General features: G+C 41.5%; 2 protein-coding genes across 4 annotated transcripts; one reads left to right on the top strand and one right to left on the bottom strand.

Moving 5' to 3' along the window:
• Window positions 1–86: 86 nt before the first annotated feature.
• ndc1 (NDC1 transmembrane nucleoporin) lies at window positions 87–10,197 on the top strand. Of its 2 annotated transcripts, XM_050074526.1 has the most exons (18): window positions 87–247; window positions 1,405–1,525; window positions 1,611–1,712; window positions 2,430–2,604; window positions 2,689–2,824; window positions 3,030–3,138; window positions 3,770–3,821; window positions 3,922–4,054; window positions 4,560–4,652; window positions 4,739–4,820; window positions 4,963–5,124; window positions 5,206–5,469; window positions 6,413–6,525; window positions 7,118–7,168; window positions 7,723–7,786; window positions 7,880–7,980; window positions 8,997–9,157; window positions 9,253–10,197. In XM_050074526.1, the coding sequence occupies exons 1-18, from the start codon at window positions 209–211 to the stop codon at window positions 9,314–9,316; spliced, it is 2,022 nt and encodes a 673-aa protein (XP_049930483.1). In that variant the 5' UTR covers window positions 87–208; the 3' UTR covers window positions 9,317–10,197. The 2 variants fall into 2 exon arrangements, with proteins under 2 accessions (XP_049930483.1, XP_049930485.1); XM_050074528.1 differs by lacking the exon at window positions 7,118–7,168.
• A 2,009-nt stretch (window positions 10,198–12,206) lies between these two features.
• On the bottom strand, window positions 12,207–21,375 carry dcaf8 (DDB1 and CUL4 associated factor 8). 2 transcript variants are annotated; one of them, XM_050032592.1, is made up of 13 exons: window positions 21,110–21,375; window positions 20,519–20,592; window positions 20,311–20,406; window positions 19,345–19,982; window positions 19,074–19,214; window positions 18,841–18,935; window positions 18,397–18,507; window positions 17,342–17,472; window positions 16,665–16,772; window positions 16,258–16,388; window positions 15,822–15,941; window positions 15,368–15,484; window positions 12,207–14,387 (listed from the first exon to the last, which is right to left on the bottom strand). In XM_050032592.1, the coding sequence occupies exons 2-13, from the start codon at window positions 20,553–20,555 to the stop codon at window positions 14,280–14,282; spliced, it is 1,833 nt and encodes a 610-aa protein (XP_049888549.1). In that variant the 5' UTR covers window positions 20,556–20,592; window positions 21,110–21,375; the 3' UTR covers window positions 12,207–14,279. The 2 variants fall into 2 exon arrangements, with proteins under 2 accessions (XP_049888549.1, XP_049888551.1); XM_050032594.1 differs by lacking the exon at window positions 21,110–21,375 and adding an exon at window positions 20,759–21,069.

The raw sequence follows: 21,375 nt of genomic DNA, 5'->3' as shown, positions 1-21,375 counted from the left end.
TTTTTTTTTCCAAACAACTTCAATAAATTGAATTCATGTGGCTTTGACGCTGGCAACAGGCAAGTACACGGACACCCTTTAGCCGGGGGTCCTTCAGAGGTCCTTTGAATGCATGTGGCGCGATATGAGAAACAGTGGAAAATAGTTTGACAGCAGGAGAGCCGAAGAGATTACTGTCGTCGTTTGGCTCTCCATTTATCCAAGCAACATGTTTTCTGCAGAGCAAAGTTGTTGGTTTGTCCGCAAGGTGAGTCTGTGAACTTTTTTTTAAATTTTTAAAACAAAAAAATGTATCGCGTGAGCTAGCGTGCTAACTTAAATTAGCCTGTGTGTTTATGCTAGTTTGTGTGAGCGCAGCTAACATTTGTTTTAGCATTTATTAAGCGACATAAAAACACAAAAAAGTTATTAAGCAAGAAATGAAAGAACGGCTAAGTTTAAGAAATTTGACACGATATATAAACATATGTTATTCAGCAAAAAAGACTCGAAGTAAATGAATTGACTCATTAACAAAATACCTGTTTCAAAAATACTTGTATGTAACGTTATACAAACGTCAACTAAAAAAAAGATCTCTCAAGACATGTCAATATAAGTTACAGTTGTTAGTCTATTTTTTAATCAATTTTTGAAACCATTAAGAGACTTTAGTTTGAAAAAAGGATCAAATCGAGCAGTGATACATTTTAAAAGGGCGTCTGTACGTCCAATTGTATAGATAGATATGATTTGCTAAGCGCACAGATCATCTAATAGGATATGCAAAGTAAATGTGCAATTACATATGTCAAGATGTTCAATCTTTTAACTTTAAATGATTACAAAATCTGGCGTGTAAACATGAAAGATCAGACTCAAAGTACCTCAGACAAAGAGAACATGACAAAATAAAAGGCTTTAATTATAAATTTATCTACTGACTATTTTCTTGATTTGTCAATTTATTTAGCTGATTAAATGTCAGAAAATATTTTAAATGATGACACAAAATTTAAACTTTAATCCTGGTTGTAAAAAGCACTCACTGGATAAACAAAAAATCTGGGTCCTTGTTTTCTAACCTTTTCAACAACAGGGCATTTTAACTCACATACATTAACACCATAGAAGATGAAAGGGTGAAAATTAAATGTCTTGTTATAGTCCTTACAGATGAATAATTTACTACATTTTCTTTCATTAAGATACTTCACAGATTTTGAGTGTAGGCAATGTTGCAACAGGGTTTTGAGGAGAAAATAGATCAAACTGTAGGTCTGCATAAACTTCTAATATGCCTTTTCATAACATACGGACAGATAAGCAGATGCTTTGTCAGTGTCATAATAGCTACCATTCTGTTGAGGTGAGTTGATGATTGTGTTTGTCGTACATATAGTAATGATTGACTGCTCTGTTTAGGTGGTTTGCTGGAGAGCTGTGGCCAGTATTGCTTGGGCTGTCCTGTTGTTGCCACCCATCACTGCAGTTTTTGTAATCCTCAGCAGGTTCAGCCTCCTCCACCCCATTCAGACGATATCAGGTCAGTCACCATGTTCATTGTTTGATTTAAATCATAGCTGTCAGAAGTTGTGTGATGCTCACTGTGGACTGCTTTTTACACACAGAATGCCTGTTCTTCTTAACGAGTGCAAGTGCCATCTTTTCCTTCATCCTGCTGTGTGGCGTGATCATCATGGTGGGGTTCCTAAACCTGGAGTATTACACAGGTAAGTGGCAGGAGGTGGTTGTAATTGTTTACCTTTTGTGGGAACGACAGGTCAGTTTCAGAATGCAAAGCCGCATTAAGTCAGCTCATCAGTTCAGAGTTTACATGCACAAGACGAATCAAACAAAACTCCTTGAACTCGGTGTCAGGTTGGTTCATCAGATGTTTTATCAGATTGCTTTTGTCGAATGAGCTAGACTTTGCCCCTCCTCTTGACAGTTTAGCAGAGCATAGTTTGCAGTCTGCTTTACTTTCATCTCCTTCATTATCTTAAAAAGATTCCAAACTGCTGACATTATACGTCCTCTACAGCTTAAAGGCTCAACTGAGGGGTTAACGTCACATTGCTGTAAAATTGCAGAGTACAAGTACATGCGCATGGTATTGGACCTGATATCCGATACTGTTATAGGTATCGGTGCATCTCTAACAAAAAGTATCTGGGGTGAATTAATCAGAAGTGACAGCTACCTGGAGAAGAAGTTAAGTGTCTACATGTGATACAGTAGGACTAAATCATTTGATACACTGTATCATTGTTCAGTTTAATCATTAATAGAGTAATTAAAGCATTGTATGATAGCACTGTTAAAAAATACCCCACTTACTTAATTTAGGGTTAGTTGGGAACTGTGTCTAGATAGCAAAATACAAGAAATCTGACAGCTAGCACATATGTTTATGTTTGTCTTTGGTTGTTTTTTCTGTTTCTCCTCAGTCATCCCAACAATCGCATGTTCGAAAATTGCCCTGTTGGGTCAGCTGCTCCACCCTCGCCAGTGTGTCAACTCCCTGGCCCACTGTATCATGGGAATAATTGTGGCTTGGTGTTGTGCCGTCACCATCGGGGGCAGATATGAGACGATCGGCTACCCTGTCACACAGAGTGATGGGTAAGCAGCTACCACATAAAACTATCGTGCTGAGCTTTGCGTACATGCTTCAGCCATAGTTCAATTTGCATGATTTTATTTCAGTACTGAAAGTTCCCCCCAGATGTGTCTGAACGAGTATCACCTCATCCTTCTGCTGGCTGGAGCCTTTGTTGGATTCTCTCACAGTCTGCTGGGTGTGATCTACAACATGAACTTTGTCTCTTTTCACCCTGTTCAGGTATGTGTTGTGAGTTTACGCATTTATCTGACTGGTGACTATTCAAAGACAAAAATCTAGTGTAACACTTCTGCCAATCAACATGCAGACATGCAGGTGTCTTAAGCCCTGATAGCTCCATCTACACAGGCTGGCCCAAACTTTAGGAAAAAAAACTTGCAATAGCTGTTTGTGGTAACTGTGTTCAACCATTTGTTTTTTTCAGCAATACAAATACCTTCGCTTTAAGGGATCCCTAACTATGGTGGTGAAGTGCAGCGCTACTCAAGCACTTTACTCTGTCAGGAACTTCATTGTTGTGTATTTCTTTTTGGGTAAGTTATCTCTATTTACACATAAATCTTCAGTAACACAGTGTTCGTAAATCGTAGTACTAAGTGCCAGAGGAGTTAAAACTTTAATGATCTTCTCCCAAATAGGCCCCAGTTAGGTCTCTTTTACAGGCATGCCTTTATTTATTGTTAGTGATTCTACCGGAGCTCTGTTTTTATTTTGCTCTTCTTATTCTACACCAAGTTGTGAGAAGTGATCAGGGTTCCAACAGTCATGGAAAGCCTGGAAAAGTCTGGGAATATTGTTATGTGTAATAAAATTGTTACAGAAATCTTTTGTGGCTAACCTTTCACGAAATGTAACATAATGGCAAATCTATTTTTTGTAGCTGTCAGTGTGACGTAGCTTCTGTTTGTGACGTTTTATGTACGATCACGTGAGTTTCTTCATTTTACCACCGTGTTCTGTCTCTCTTCATGTATGTCAGCTTCCTGAAATTATGTTTGAATAGAGTTTGAACCTGACTGGTTTTAAAAACGCTGGGCAAGTGGCACAAGAACATCTTTTTATCAAGGGTCCTTTAAAAGTCATGGGAAAGATCTGAAATTTTGTCCATGAAAATGCATGAGAACCCTGATTAATAGACAAAATATTTCACTTTATTTTTAACAGGATACATTCCAAAAGCATGGATTTGTAAGACTCTGAATCTCCATTTGAACAGGTCAGTATGTGTTACATATAATTAAACAAACTCACTTGCAGCCACACTGTGCTGCTTCCTGGACTACAATAATGTATTTGTCTGTGATCTCCACCTCCAGCTCTGCCCACCCTCTTGACAGCATAGCTGGGCTGCTGGACCTCTCCCTGCTCTACCACCTGTGGATCAGTGCCACCTTCCTCCTCTTCACATGGCACATCACTCTGCTGCTTTTTAGGATCTTTGTCACTGAGGTATGATTAGCAATACATGACAAAATAAATACAGTCCCTAATGTTTCAAAACCAAAACCTGCTGCAGAGGTGAAATTTCCACACTTTTCCCCTTCCTTTGCTTTCTCTTTTTTCTGATCAATATTTTTTTACTTGACTTGAGCACATCCAAAAATTACAACTTATCAAAGATGAGAGTGCTAGCTGGCCATGGTGGCCACCATAAAGTTGCATGGATTCAGCCTTCTTCTGATAATTGTATCTGATTGTGGCTGTAATTAGCTTAAAAGTAGAGTGCTGTGTTGCAGACTACCTCTGTTTGCCTTTAAATTATTTACAGACACTAAGGGGCAATGTTGTCATTGCTTTGAATGTTCAAGTATCTGAGGAGCACTGAGCACTTAACTGGATTGTAATATTCATGGTGAAAACCCCAGAAGTCATCTCTCATGATCAATTAAAGTTACACTTGAGGACCGGTACCCTAAGGAAGTATGTCATCTAATAAATTTCCTTTTATTTGCAGGTGTACAGTTTTCCTGTGCAGTCGTCTTTTACTGAGGATGCCCACCAGTGTCTTCCTAAAGTTCTCACTGACAAGCAGCCAGTGATATTAAAGGTAGATAAAATAGATTATGTTTCTCTACTTTGTGCTCACTGATAATCAGATTTGGGTGTTGTAACTTGTCTTTTCCCAAATTTTAGTTTCTAGCTCTGCAGGACTTGGCTCTGCTGTCTCAGCACTCTCCGTCACGGCGCTGTGAGGTCTTCAGTCTGAGTCAGCCAGGTGTGTTATGTTGTCTTTGAGCTGTTTTGGATTTTTCTTGTGTGAAATAAATCTTGACGCACTTCAAACATCCAGATTGTATTTATAAGTAGCTTATAACAAAAGCCAAATGTATGTATTTTTTCATTCTTGTCTTGCCCAGGTGGCCATCCTCATAACTGGAACGCCATCAGTAAGGAGTGTCTGTCTCTGCTGACTGATCTGACCCAGCGACTCATAGCCTACCATGACACTGTTGCAACCAATGGCAGGGCCAAGTCACTGTCCACTGGGAGCGAACGGAAGACGTCATCTGAGACATCAGGTATGTCGCTATAAAACAAATAAACTTAATTGTTCATGACCAGTCCCCTTTATCCTTCCTCTTGCACTTTTTGTCTTAAAGTAACCTCAGGTACAGAGGATCTGATGAGCCCGAGGCCCACTTTATTGATGAAAACTCCAGCTTCGGTCTTTGCACGCTCTATTGTTGGCGGCCCACCACAGAGCCCCCTGACAGCACCGTTCACTCCTGACCTGGACAGCCCTTTTGCTTCTCCTGCCCTGCGGCGTCTTACTGCTCCTGTGGACCAGTGCTCACCGTGGTTCGGCACAGTGCAGAGTCCACACATCATGAGGAGAGCCCCAAAACTCTGGTCCACCTCCACAGGTGAGAGGAAACTAATGGAAGACATCAGGTCACTTTAAACTATAATTTTAGCCAGTAAGTGACGAGCGTCGCCTTGTTTGATCTGTTCTGTTTAGGTCTGAAACTAATGTCAGTATGTTCAGGCAATTTTTTTTATATTTTTACTCTTTTATATATATGTTCACCTCCGATGACTGAATCTGCGTCCACTAATACGTGCTCATTTTAAACAGCATTGTATAATGAAAACAAATCCATGTGCACAAGTGTTTTTGCAGTGTTTCAGGAATAATCTCTGTTTATACTAACTCCTGAAAACTTAAATCACGTGATCATTCATGCACACTTGGCATGCGTGTGCCTCTGTAAGCAGGAAACAGATTATCTTCTCAGTGGTTGGTTGCTTAGCTACAGAAAATACTACGGAGGAAGAGTAAGCTCAGAAAGCTCTTAGCTTGGACTGACAATGAGTTGGAACTGTTACTGAAAGTAACTAAGGGGTATAAGGTGGTCAAGGCAGCGGACAACTTATATCGGGAGTCATTGCAAAGCAAATACATCAACATATTAGAGCAGTACTGGGAGCATTATCCATCGCCAGAGGGGGCCGTGGTGATGGGAAAGGAGTAATGTTTCCGACACAAGAAGGATGAAATCATGATTGATAGGACCCTACCAGGAGTTTGAATGTGGGTGTCTCTTTCCAAGTGTCCAGACTAAACTGCAATCCCAGAGTTTACTGAAAACCTATTGTGGACGTAGCCTGAACTAATCAGCAAACTTCAGCTATTACCAGAGGTGTTGAAACTTCTGGCCTGGCATTATGACAACTTGTCAGTGGGTCAGGGTATCATTACATAGGTCTAGCAGTAGATAATTAGTAGATAAGTAGATCATTGATAGACATCTGCGTGTCAGGCTTTTTTGCTGGTTCCTATTTGTAATTTAGTGTCTCTCTTTGCAGATTCACAGGCCAACGGCAGTCCCCTGTCATCCCCTGCTTCAGTTCCCAGTCCTAAACAGGAACCATCCAAACCAAGTCTCCTGGCTCAGTTCCTCCAGAACAGAAAAGAACAGGTACCTCAGTCTTGTGACAATACAGAACTACAATATAGATGTTAGTATGTTTATGTTGCCAGCATTGACAAAAGGCTTTTCATACTTAACAGTTACTAAACTTGGGCTAACAATAGCAGTCATATAGAGAGGTCTGTCTCCTTGTGATTTTTGTAACTTTTCAAATCATCTATCAGACAGTCATCTTGTTCTTTACGCAGTGATCGGCAAAGCTTTGCACAGGTGTGAAAATGGAAGGAGCTCCATTTGCTCCACATTTGTTTTCTCTACTTTCCTCATTCGCAGTTCAATCACACCAATCACTTCTGTGCCGGCACCAGAGAGATGAGACAGGGGAAGTGCCAACAGAATTAAGAATATGTGTCTCATCTGTGGCCTGGTTACTGATGTCTTTTACTGATGATAAAGTAGAGGTCATACCATATGTCTTTGTTCTGATGGAGTAGACATCCATCTAAAGAGTGAGGTTATCCCAGATTTTAAGTTATCAGGGTGGTTTCAGCCCCAGGGTTAAGTGTGAAAAGCCATTATTTCTACATGTGTGTCAACATACTGAAAGCAAAACAACTTTATACTTAACTGTCCCATCCAGGTTAAAAATTTCTTGGCAAAGCGGGTGCTGATAATGTATTTGTTTAACAAGGTAAGGATGTGTGGCATGTGCATGGTGTCTTCTGTAGACTTCTGAATGATGTGAGGGGCTCCCTGCATGCAGTCACCTGACAATAGTGTTGGCAGATTTTAACACCCCCCACCCTGCTGGTATCACTAATTTAACTCCTGGTTTTGGGCTTAAGTGTGCACACATTACTAATGTAGCTCTTTTCCATCCCCCTAGCTGTCACAAGAGCCTCACTAATGACTTTAAAACACTGATTTAAGGAGTTGTGTTACACGTGTCATGCAAGTACCAATCAAATGTTGAGAAATCTTGTCCTTGTGATCTTATCAGAACTGTGAGGTACTGTTATGTTTATCACAGCTAAATATCATATATGCTTTATACCATTTCCTGTTTGTAGAAACTAGTTTGGTTAGTCGGCTTTGCTTTCTGAGGTTTATGTATATTTCCCTTGGACCATGCATGTTGTAGTGTAGTCTCACTAAAACCTATCTATCTAACAACTTCCTGATTCATCTGTCTACTGTAAATATGCAGATGTCTGTTTGGTACATAGCTAACATGGTCTCTTACAGCTTCCAGAAGCCTCCAGTCAAGCTCTGTTTGCAGACAGCCAAGCTCATATCTGGGCTTTAGAAGGTGGGAAGACGGTGCACAGCAATTTTATTTAATATGAATATGCCCTGTTGAGACAACATCTACAAAACTATCTCCTCTAACATCCACCTCCAGGGCTGTCTTACCTTGTTCAAGCCTCCTTCTCAGAGGACCAGTTTGGGGTTGTACAGACTACATTACCCAGCATTCTCAGCTGCATGCTGTTCTTACAAGAGGTAAGCTGACGTAGTTTATTGCAGCTATCCTGAGAGCACATACACGTGGGACAGCTGTGATTAAAACCTGACTACTATCACATTTCATTGCCCAGCTTTATTATACTGAGTGTGTGAATTGGCTTTGCTAATATAAACCTTGCACTGAACTTTGTGCCTTTAAAACAAACAGAGCGTGTGCAGTGCTTTGTGCTTGATATGATTTGAGAAAGTTAAAGGGGCCAGGTGATCTAAATCATGAAAAAAGGGCCAGAAGGAGGGCCATTGTTGTAGACTTTTTCAATTAAATATCTCTATCAATCAACACAAATTGAATTCCAGTGTTTTTCTAATACCCCTTCCCGCCAAAATTAGTGCGTGTATGCAGTTTTTTAAGGCGGGAAAAGGTGTTAAAAATAGTCCATAGACTCTCATTGCCAGTAGACCAGATTCATATACATACTGCTCTGTGGTGGATGTGTGTACCTTTGTGTTTTTTCTGATGTGTAACTTATCATGTCACAGACAGGCCGGAAAACAAGTCAGTAAACAGTAGAAAGCAACATGGAGGCCAGTGAAAATGTTCTGGTGGTTACTTCTTTTTTGTATCTCATACTTATTCAGTCTCTCTTTAAAACTCAGTGTCAACTAGATTTTAAACAGTGTTTGAGCGCTGCTTGGATGTGGACAGACGGTATTTTGTGGTGAGGCATCACTGCATCATTCTAGAAAAGGGGCTAAAATTAGCATGTCCACCCGGGTGTCATATTTCCATCACTGTCCAGTGGGAAAGGGGGTTAAGAGGCAAACTCAGGTGTTTCAGGCAGGCAAGACTTTATCTGTGTCTGTGCAACAAACAGATATAACTGAAATGTAACTTGAAGTTAACAGACTGAATTCTCAAGTGTTTAAAAGGAAATTACTATCTTTACTTGTCACAAGAAGCAGAGACATCAGGTAAATGGAGGAAACTGTACAGACACAGGATCATTGTGCACACACTGACAGCAGATATGTCCTGTCCTCCTTGCCTTCAGGCAGTAGATCGCCACTTCAAACTGCCTCACGCCTCCAGTAAGCCTGTCAGGTCGGCCAGCAGCATGGGAGACTCCACTTACAAAACACTGCGCTTTGCTCTCAGGGCCACTCTCAAGACTGCCATCTACAGGATAACAACCACTTTTGGAAATCACTTGAAGTAAGGCCTGTCGTGAAAATGGACCATCTCAAAATCACAAGATTATGCTGAGTATATTAATTTATTATGTGTATCTTTTTTTTTAAAATCCTCAGTGCTGTTCAGATGTCTGCAGAGCACCGGAAAAGATTGCAGCAGTTTCTGGAGTACAAAGAATAACACACCTGACACTTGGCTCTTGTGTCTTCAGACTCTTATCAGTGTGATGTGTGAGTGTGTGTTTGCACATTAGCATAAGTGAGGCAACAAGTGAAAGCCCATGATAGTGCCTCTTTTAATATTTATGTCTGCACCGTGTCATGGCGGATTGTATTTGATAGGTTAGATCACATCTCCTCCATGCTTGAGGCGCGGGCTTCCTGCCCAACTGATAGACTGAAGCAGGCTTCCTGCCCAACTGTTGCCTCCTGTGATTGAGAGATTTATACTGTCCTACTGTATCAATAAGCAACTTATTCCAGAAGATATATTTTATTTGTTTACAAGAAAATCACATCAACAAACTGGGATGAGTTGCAAAGGGCTATGTGTGCTGCATTTGTACTAAATTATGTACATGTTCTTTTGGTTTCACACTTCGACTGTCTCATGAAATTCCTATACCCTTTGATTTCAAAACATTTTGCGTTTGGTGAGAAGTGAGAGAAGTAGTGTGTGTCAGAGTGATGAGAAAGAAGTTGTGTTCTCTTAAGTTTCACAGGTGTCTGAAATGTGTTGTGGAACTTCAATTTTTAGATCTGGGTTTGCTCCAAACACCAGTTCAGAGAACTAGGTAACTGTTACCTGTACGCATCAGTTCAGGTTCTCTGACTAGAAAATGCACTAAAGTCAGATACACAGATCAGACACCTCTGTTTGTACATGTAAGCTGTTTGTGTTTGTCAGTATTGATTATGTGAAATAAGGTTGTCTTTCATGTCAGATCAAAGACAGAGATTTGGTGAGACTGGTATCAAGTGTGGGGAAAGTGTTCGCCAAAACGTGATGAGTTTAAAATCCCGCTCAGAGACCTGTTGAATAAAAACAATATGTAAATATCATTTGTGAGATTTTATTTGTCATTTCTCATCTGAAACAGCCAATCAGAAATGAGCATCTGCTCCTAGAGGTTTTACTACTCTTGAGTTGCTTTTTACATAATGGGATAAAAATGTAATGCAAGAGGTCATGGGGATAAGAAAGTGGAGGGCATCGACTTAACTGACAACTGATTGCTATGTTTTAAATAAGTCCCAACCTCACCTGCGTGCTGTGAGGGTACACGCCCAGAAACATCCTGGACACTAGTGGGTCATAAGTGATGAGTGAGAAAAATTACATTTGTATGAGTCCATAGCTCATCTGAATGGAATGTGGCCATTTTTAATATCACCCATTACACCTGTGCTGTTCATACTATGAGGCAAAATGTCTGCTATGAAAACAGTATTGGAATGATGCCTCAGGTTGCACACTGGAAACAGCCAGGAAGAAGAAGGAACTGTGTCCGCTTGAAACATCCATTAAATACAGTGGGCCTTTCCCACAACAATTGCTGCGGGAAGGGAACAGGTGCCACTAATGATTTTAAAGCAATGTTTTATTAAAGTGTGACAGTGAGCCAGCATGCACAGTATGAGAAGCGGGAGCACATATATCTGTGTTCCCTAGCTCAATATCCTCTTAAGATGACTCATTACAGAACCCTTTTAAAGGGTTTTATGTTCTCAGCATTTGTTCAGTGTTTCCTTCCCTGGGTCAGTATGTTGAAATCACCTGACTGGAGCTTACAGCCTATTGATATTAAACTCCTTACAACCTGCTCCCTTACATTTGTGGGCAAGACAGCTATCTTGATTTTAGACACTGATATCTCCACATTGGTTGAACATTTGCTTTTCTGACTGCAACGTCAAAATGTATTGATTAAACGATGGCCTGCCACGCATATTGTTTTGTTTTATATGCCTGTAATGATAAAATTATATCCTTCAGACCAAATTATTAAATGATTTTAAAGTTATACAGGAGATGTTACAACACAATCCATTGCTCTTTGTAAAATATTACAAAAAACTTTTACAAAATACCTAATGGTAGGACTGTTGTAAATCTACTATCTTTTAATAAAAGTTACTGCATTACAAACAAACTCATGGGCTTTTACTACACAGGAATAGTGAAACAAAGCACTTCTCTGCATTATGGGAAATGTAGGATCCAGTGTTTTGGGGGCTTTTTGGGGTTCAAGGGGATCCTTCCCTAGCTCTTTTTTAAATATATATATATATGTATAAACAAGCTCTATTTCAATGCTTTATCTTACACTCTGGCACCTTATTTACATTCATAATACATAAAAAAATCCTAGTGTGAATTGTCATTTTCATTGTGGCCATTTGGGACCCATTTGTCCCATGGGCCATAAGCTGAGTATCACTGTTTTAAGACTCTGTTGTATGTTCCTGCAATTCAATTCAATTTTTTAATCTTTCACTTGTTAAGTCCCCTAACTCTGGGGTCCAGATTTCTCTTTAGTCATTAGTTCAAGGTCCACACAGCTTGACGTTCAGCATCATTCTTGTGTTGTGTGACCCTGTTGTCTTGCTAGTTTCTGTCTTGGTTCAGTAGCTGTCCTTTAGTCACTCGTGCTACAGCAAGAAAATGGCACTGAAATTTTAAGTTTTTCAAAATTAAGTGTTCTCTTTACAAACTTGACACGTTAGCAAGTCATTTGCAGTCCATTCACAATGGGCCTGCAACCCATTTTTGGATCGTGACCCACCAGTTGGGAACCACTTAATGGAGGTGCAGTATGAGATCACCCAAGTGCCTCATTGAAAAATTAAATACTGGCCTAGAATACTGATCACTCGCTGTAATCTAAAGACATCACTGTTAGTGTGAGCTGTGAGAAAACCTATTGCTCAAACTCTAGAAGGTTAATGTAGATGTTTCTGGCAGCCTGTGAAGTCTCCAAGATAGAAAATAGGGCCTCTTATGTCAATCAATAAATACATACGGTATGTAACAAAATGACACAGAGTGAGACAATGAAATAACAACACCATCAAGAGCACTGTCTTTTTGTTTATTGCACGAATCGTACATATTTCCAACTCAACTGGTAGAACGCAATATCAGGCAGTGGTGGACAAAAAATTGTTCATCAAACGCCTTATTATGTATACAAGATGCCAAAAATAGCCAGTGGGAAAATCTGGATAGAACTGTCTCAAATGATGGATTAAAGATCTAGAAAGGAAATACTGTTTTGTTTTTTTTTCTTGAACAAGATAATCAGAACTTTAATACTCGAAATGACAGCTGTTCTGTTGGTAACAGAGGGAAGTCATTCATAAAAGGAAACAAATGAAGAAAAATGGTGCCTCAAGTCAACTTTGTTTTTCTCTGGATTTTAAAAGTACTTAATCCTCATATAGAATATAAACCTCTGCATCAATACCAATCAAATGTTTTGACATCTTTTTTTTTTGCTTTTTTTGAAGTCAAACAGCATTTGCTAAAGTTGATTTTTTTTTTTTACAGTTTTAATATATATTTATATATGTACATATAAACTCAACTAACTAGAGTTCTCATAGAAAATGAGAAAAGCTGGATTTTATCGCTCTCACACAACAAATGACTGGCAAGCATATTTACCCCGCCGCCCGCGTCCCCCCTGTCCTCCTCTTTGAGCCGTTGTTAATCCAGCACTGACACAAGTTTCCTCACAAATGGTGCGCTGGCTGCAAACACACGACCTGGTTCAAGTTTGTCTGAAAAATGTCACTGAACAATTGATTTGAGACTGTTAGCATCACAGGGGGGGATTTAAGGAACCACATGTGGAAGTGCAGTCCTTTATTACTCCAATCTCAATTGGCACTTGGGCAGTGTTTCAATTGGGATTTGATCCAGGTCGGTTCTGGCTCTTCAAAAATCACACAGTTCCCCAACAGATACCAACATGATTCCTCATCCTTTGTGCATGCTAAACACCATCTACCTCAACGTCAAAGGTTTCCTGTCAACGATGGGTGTCAGGATGGAGAGTGAGGGAGGAAGAAGAGGAAAGAGAAGGAGGAAAGGCTGGTGGAAGCAAAAGAAACCTCCTCTTCCTCAGTCGAAAAACTCGTAAGTGCAAATATTTCCCCACTCAGAACAAAATAATCAATAGAAATAAACTAAACTTCACTGTGGGGGTTTTCCAATGAAAGGATACAGCTCTTCTCCCCAAAATCACACACTCAGTGCACGTTTTTGTCTGTGTCTCAAAACTAAAGCGTCCCTGATTCAAAGTGCACTCAGCAGTGAGAGGGAGGGCGATGGAAAGAGGAGGCAAGGGAGTAGCTTGAGGGCAGCATGTAGGGTGATGCAGCATGTAGGGATTTAGTAGTCCTCGGAGAGAAAACGTGTGGAAAAAATGCAACTAGCTGCACAAGCTCAGGGCCAGAAATTAGTATGAGACTGGGGCGATGCAGAGAGGGGACACTGGGGTTTCCCTCTATGAGAAATCTTTAAGGAAGTCACATTTAGGGGATGGTTTGAGGGTATGATTTTTACACCCTTCCTCCCTGCTGAACCTCCCTTCATCAGCACAGAGAGCTTGAGAGCAAGAGGTGTGTTACTAAGAGAGGGGGGATTGTGTGCTGGTGATGTATAGCTTCCTACAGGGTACCTAAAGAGGAGGTGCTTGTTGCCATACACTCACAGTACATTGTTCTGGGGCTATGCAGAGCATATAGATAATGTATGGACAAGCAGGGGGCCTCCAAGTGGTTTATAGGGATGTAAGCACTCACTAAACCTCTTTGTACATTTCTCAAAAAAAAAAATCAGGATTCTGGAAGTGTGTATGCAGTCTGTAGTCGTCATTTTTCACACTCAAAACTGCTGGGAAACCAGGCGTTAAGCATCTCTGTTACTCTGCTTCAAATGTATGTTTGAGTAAATGTGTGTTTTTATCTGTGTGTTTGTATGTGTGTGTAAAAAAAAAAAAAAAAGAAAAAGTCTGTGGCTCGTCAGTGTTTGGGTGTGCCAGTGTGTCAATAGTGCTTGCCTATGTGCATCAATTCAAGGGCAATAAAGTGTATGTGTAATGTATGTATGTATGCATGTGTGTGTATGAATGCGTGGCTCAGGAGGACATGCACTGGACGTGGTCTGGGCCTCCTTCCTCTTCATCAGAGGAATCTGGAGAGCTCCAGGACTCATCTGTGTCTGCGTCTGCACCCTCACGGCGGGCCTGTATTGAGATAAAGAAGAAAAGAACAGAGAAACGCGAGAATGAGACCGTCTTGCCGACCAGGTCCTAAATGTTGGAAACTTGCCTTTATATTTGAATCTGCATTGGAATTAGCCTGAGAACCATACGAATCTGTGAACTTATGTTTTATAGTTCCATTTCCATATGATTGGCCAAGTTTCGCTTGTATATCGTCGTCAAACCAAATTAAAAGCAGACTCTTGCCTTCACCTTATCCGTGAGTGTCTTGAATAGCTTTCCTGTTGCTTTCTTGCTAGTAGCTTAGCCCGCTAACTGGCTAATGGCTGCTACCTCGCTGGTTTGGAACAGTTGCAGTAACCATTCACACACTCAAACACCGATGGAACAACCATCAGGACCAATTTGGGGTTCAGTATCTTGCCCAAGGATGCTCCGACATGCAGAGTGAAGGAGCTGGGGATCAAACTCTCGATCTTCAATTGGTGGAGGACCCGCTCTATCTCTGAGCAACAGCCACCCCAATCTGTCCTCAGTGCATTTGGATGCATTTGCACCTGTGCTTTCATTCGGTCAGGTGCTATCCGATTGAAATCCAATCACCCAAACGCATTTTAATCCAAGATCTAAAGGGGGTGATATTGATGCTACCCCATCACAGCACATCTCTGCATGCTGTGGTCTGTTTAAATGTGTCCGTTGTTCAGCGCTACGTTATGTTTTGTTGCTCTGATGGGTTGTAGGTCTATTAAATTGCGTCCAGAGACATTTTGATCTACAGCTGTTAAAAACACCCCTTGGAAATTGAAAATAAAGTAAGATGCTCTACACTAACTCACATTTGTGATCTGGTCTGGTAATATCAATCTTCACTGGAATACCAATAACATAATTTTGTGAGGCCCCACCTGCCTATTAAATGCTCTTGTCCTTTAAGCTCCACACCCTGAAACCAATTAACATCTGTTGCATCTGGTGTGTTGTTGTGTTTGCGAGCTCACCCTCGGAGGCCGTCTGTTTCTCATGTGTCTCATCAGGAACCACAGCAGCTGGGTGTCGTACTGGTCACCGTGGCGCACGCTGTCCTCATCGCGCTCCCGCTTGTTTTTCTTCATCACCTTGACAAGCACAACAAGCAGGTGTGAATGTGGGGAACAGGAGCGCGCCAATACTTCTCAAAGATACTCACTACAAAGTCTTTACAAGTTAAAGAGAGGCAGCTGGATGGCTTATTGTCTCACCATAATCTATTTAACATAGCCTGTCATTCTACATGCGTTTTACATTCTGGATCTCATTTTTTTGTAGTTTTGACTAGTATGATCATTCCTTTTAAGCTAACTTATGACAACATTTTACTCTGCACTGCCATGCAAAAACAGGAACCACAATGAATAGAATGATGGCTGAAACTATAAAAAGCAGGATGGAATAAAACAGAGAAAATCAGAATACCTCTTTTAGACCCTTGAGTCCTGTGGGACTTTCAGCTGTGGGGGCCCACAGTTTGATGTCGTGGTCCAGCCCACTGGTGGCCATACCCGGCAGATGGGGATGTGGCTCCAAACAGTTCACCTGTAGTTGTCAAAGGCAGCAAGAAAGACTGAGGTGAACAATATGAAGATGAGATTTTACAGAGAATTTTCTTGGTATGGGTGTATGAGCAACAAGCTAACTCTACTGTTAAAGAAAATACACAGCCAGTACATAGTGCAAGTGTATTTTTATCACAATAAAATATTAAAAAATAGTATTTTGCTGCAACTGAATACAAATTATGGGTAATCAACACTAAGACAATGAGATGACAGACGCACTGTGTTTATAAATCTTTTCCTAAGTCATCTTTGAACCCAACAAAATTATATTACTCTCTCTCTCTCTGACTCACCACTCCTCCCCTGTCTCCCTCCATAAACTGGACGATGCGAGCAGAGTGCTTGTCCCACAGGTAGATGTGTCCGCAGTCACTGCCGCTGACCACAAACTCACTGCATGGCCCATAGAAGTTCACCCCCTTCACTGTGAGAAAGAGGTGAAGATGAAAGAGGATGAGTTATTGTGTGCTAACCAGAGTCTCCTTATAGTGCAGTGCACTGCAGGAAAGTGCAGGAAAATAAGTGCCCCATAAATACACAAGAGTATTAAGGAGCTTTCATCGGCCAAATCATAACAGTCAGTCTTCAGGCAAATGCTGGTGAAGCTGGGCTATGGCAGACATGTTTGATTTTTAAAACAAAGGGCCTTAGTTTATCACTGTAATAAATCATTGCTGTTATTAGGAGCTGAATTTAACACCTGTAGCATTATTGCGGTGTCCCTTGTATCTCCTGCGATAGTCAGCACCATCACTGTGGTTAGAGTCAAACAGGTAGATGTCCTCGTCGTTGTAACTGGCCAGGAGCTCTGCACAGACAGAAAGGATCACAGACACTTTGGTTTAATCCCCTTCAGTTCCATAAAGGCAGAAGATGCTCTATCAGACAGAGGAGAGTCACACAAGCTCAATGAGGTTGTTGATTTCAAGATAAATATAAATTGGACATAATTAAATTCCTGTTACAGGCTCTAAACCTGACCTTACTGATGTTCTGCAGATGAGAACACACTAATGCTTTTTAGGATAGACCTCACCAATGTCACTGATATTGCATTGTGGTTGCATCAGGAAGAAGGGCAGAAGTTTGGGCATTTTAAGAAGTCAAGCAAACATCAAGTGCGGGGCTCATTATTTTCAATATTTCTAAAATATGTTCATAACAGAATAAGAAATTAGGGGAGGATAATCAAAATTCATTCATATATAAATGGGATGAAGGGTTATGGGGATTGCAAGAAATTAAATCATACCATAGAAATATAAAACAATTTTCATGCAAGCTGTTTCATGTCTTTATTTTTGCTCTGTCTATGATAGGACATTATAAGATGGTTTTTATACACTTAAAATGAATTCATTGTGCATTTGTTTTTACCTGTGCCATCGTGACTGTACACAAGGCAGGTTATGTTGGTTTTGGATTCACTGGATACCAGGTGTGAAGGACAGAACTTTTTCAGGACACCGTTGTTATCATTCTCATTGATTTTCCTCTGGTCGTAGATCCTAAAAAGGGTGAGGAGAGGGGAAAGTGAGAAAATAAAAAATAATGAAGAAGTAAAAGGGATGATTCCGATTTTTTGTGGGGTTGTATGAGGTACTTATCACTATTCAGTGTATTACATACAGTAGATGTCACCTGCCACTCCTCCAAACTGGGGGCATGCTGACACAGAAGCTAAGCAATGTTCTGCTGTGGACAGTGGGAACTCAAAACGCATTTTAGCAACCTATAAAAAGGTCCCACCTAAAACAAAAGCTTGAAACAGTTTAAGATTATAATAAATTGACAGTATTTTTAATGCTTTACCTTTTCATCAGACAGCCCGTTTCTACAGGGAAGCCGTTGGCGGCTTCAATTCCTCATCTATGCTCTCGTCAAGCCACCAGACTCCATAAACAAAAACAGTAATTTTGGCAAAGTGAACCCCAGAGCTGCTGCCTCGATCACTTAGTTAGTTTGTGTTGTTGTGTGACTTTGGTGAATCTGAACTAACCCTTTCAAACACCAAAGTCACACAATAACATAAACAAAGAAACTGATTGAGGCAGCGGTAGACCAGCAGCTCCTGTGTCCAGCAGTGTTAAATCACTGTTTTTCTCAATGGAGTCTGGCTTTGAGGAGAGCGCTGAAGCTGCTTCGGGTCCCTGTCGGAAATCGCTGTCGAACAGTAAGGTAAAGTAGTAAACATAGTCTAAATACAGTGTACACTTAAACTGATATTGATTTTTTTAAGTGGCTAAAATACATTTTGTTGTTGTTGTTGACCCCTCCACAGCAGTACACTGCTTAGCCTCCATGTCAGACACCAACCAGGCAGGCCGACTGACATCTACTGAATGCAATACACTGACTGAAAGAGACAGTAAGCAACAATATCAAATATTATCATGCTATAATCAGCACTAGAATCACAATCCGTTTCATACCTCACATACTGATCTCTTCCGCCCACAGCAAAGTGGTGTGTCTTGGCTGGGTTGACGAAAATGGTGTACAGCCCCACTTTTTTATCGCCCTCCTTCACAACCACCAGTTTACTGCCACACAGATTAAAGGGGACACAAAGAAAAAACAGGTATTAGCTCTGGCAAGGGGAAGTTTTGAAAATCATGACGACATGGGGCAAACACAGAAAAACAATGGCAAAGAGGAACGTGTTTAATAGTGGGCGTTTACCAACACTGACAGGATATTACATACTAGGATACTATAGCCTAAAACGGACAGTTGTGATTGCCTTAACAGAAATCAGTCATTAGCAGTGTATAATATTGTAAGTTATGTTATTTTGCTGTCCTATTGCACACGCCAGTCAGTTTAGAAGTTCAACAGACTTTCATTTTGGTCAACTTAAATATGTTTTCACTCACTTGGCAGGACGGTCAAGACGCAGGTCAATACCAAACACCACAGCATCCTCTCCAGCGGACAGAAAGGAGCAGGGGGAATCTGGCTCGAGGGCCAGCTGGAACAAAAATAGGCAGAAGAAACACACACAGACCATACTTTATCATCAGGCAGTTGGAGTCTTATTTACCAAAGCCCCAATTCATGGCACAAACACCTTATCATTTCTATCTACACATGCAGTACAAACACTTGCCTTGTGTGCTGCCCCTTTGTGCTGTGCTACCCGCTTGGTGTTCTTGCACCGCTGTGTGGCAGAGAGCTCAGCAACTCTGATCTGACCATCTCGGGCACACATGGCCAAGGTGGAGTCTCCGCTGTGAGGCAGGAACTTTGCCTATGTGGATTACGGAAAGGGAGAAGACTCATTATAATGTTCTGATGTCATTTCAATCTGCGTCTACTCATTTTTCGAGCAAGTTTTTACTTCTCTGTTCCCAAAGGTAAAGATCTTTGTTGTCCCTTACCTGAAAGACATTGCTCTTGTGGCCACTGTCAAACTCCAGCTCAGCACGACGGATAGCCCAGTCCCAGATCACCACTCGCAGGTCATCGCTGCCTGAAGCCAGGCGTGTGCCCGAGGGGTTGAAGTGCAATGTGTTGACGCAGCCTGTGTGCCTCTCCAGTCGACCCTGGAGCTCCAGCCTCTGCACGAGACCACGGGCTCCACACACGCGCCTCACAAACTGGTGTGAGTCCCTGCCAATCTCCCTGGAGCGCAGCGAGGGTATCGCCCGCCATATAGGACCACGCAGATCACGGAGCTCTGCTCCCAGCCATGCCTCCATAGCCTCATCATCGTCTTCATCATCTTTCTGTTCTTCTTCGTCCTCATCGTCATCTTCATCTGAGCTGGTGGAGTGGTTGGAGCCACCGCCAGGTCTATTCCTCTTTCTTGCTGCCCTTTTCCCACCGTCTTTATCCTTTGCTCTCTCCCGTCTTCCTCCCTCGCTCTCTCTTTCACCATCCTCAGTCAGGGAGTAGAGACCACTGCCATCCATGCTGTCAGTGTCCTCTTCCTCCTCTCCCTCTCTGTTTTCACCTGTCTCTACTTCTACATCTGGCATGGGCTTGTCTCCAGAGGCCTCTCCTGTTTCTTTGGGAGCTACAGAAATAGGGAAAGCCAGAGCCATGGAGGATAGGGTTAAGACATCACTGTCTCACTGGGAGATTCAACAAAAGGTGTGCAAGTGCTGCAAAAAACCCACTGTGAAACTATATCAATGTTAAATCCCATCAGGATGGAAAAACCTAAAGAAACTTAAACTCCAGCAATGTCAGGAACAGCATAATCAAGTATCACAGCAACAAAGATATGTGTATTTAAATATGAACAAAATTAAAAATATATTTAAGCAGATTTTCCACAATACCAAACAATGTTAGCAGCATGCACCTTTTAGGGAGTTGTTAAAACTACAAAATGGTGTTACCATCATCAGAAGATGACTGTGTCTGTCCCTCTTTGCTTCCAGACGCATCTGCCTCTTTGTGTTGATCCTCTCCTGGTTCTTTTTCCTCAGAGCCACCTAGCACAAGCAAACATGTCCTCTGATTATCTGTCAGCGCTAAGGAGCATGACAGCCGGCACAGTTATGGTCAGTATAAATAGGTAGTTATTTTCTTGCAGTGATCCTTTACCGTTAAGCACAGTGGATTTGCCGTCAGCCTCAGCCATCCTGTCTCCTTTGTCCTGCGTCGACCCGAGGGAGAACCTTGGAACAAACACAGCATTTAGGTTGTTAATGTTACAAGATAACAATGGATCAAATTAAGACAGCAGATAACTTGTATGCATAAGTAAGCAGACATCACTGTTTGCACTCGCTAAAGTGTTGTCAACTCCCGACGCCACACTGTGTGCCGTGGGGCACAAGTTACCTGTTAGCTCCGCAGCTTCCAAACTACTAGCCAGGCTAATTTTACCACCTCTCTCCTGCTGCCTGTGACCACACAAACAAACCAACTCGCCTGGTAGCTGGCTCACAGGCCTGACTAATACCCTATTTTGCTTTGTGATGCTTTACAGTGCATTGTCCTCTGCAGTGCTCGACTACTTGACAGTGTTACAGCCGTGAGCTAATGCTAACTTGCCTGCGTGCGGCTACCGAATATCGAAACTAAATACCGCTGTCAGTCCGGCTGAACAACCAAACAGCTGGTTGTCAAAAAGCGAGCAGGCAGCTAGCGTTGCTTGTAGTGGCTAACTAGCATAGCTTGCGTTAACGTTACCTCTACTCGAAGGCCCGACGAGGCGTACTTCTTAGTTTAGTCCTAATCTTTATTGCAGATTTATTCTCTCCACCTCACTACTTAGCAGTTGAGCTAAGTGCCTTGACTAGGAATTCTCTGACCGTAAATACACGACATTAGGAATGCGTGCATAAAGCTTTCGGTAAAAGATAGACTGTAAAGAAAGCTAACTGCGTTCACACAAGGTTGACTGCTCTGTTTATGTTTTGACGGTTCAGCTTCTTTTTTTTTCTTCTTTTTTTTTA

The sequence above is a fragment of the Epinephelus moara genome, chromosome 21 (genome assembly GCF_006386435.1).
Source record: "Epinephelus moara isolate mb chromosome 21, YSFRI_EMoa_1.0, whole genome shotgun sequence".
Lineage (NCBI taxonomy): Eukaryota > Metazoa > Chordata > Actinopteri > Perciformes > Serranidae > Epinephelus > Epinephelus moara.
Note: the sequence above shows the minus strand (reverse complement) of the source record. Positions and strands in the feature narration are given on the sequence as shown.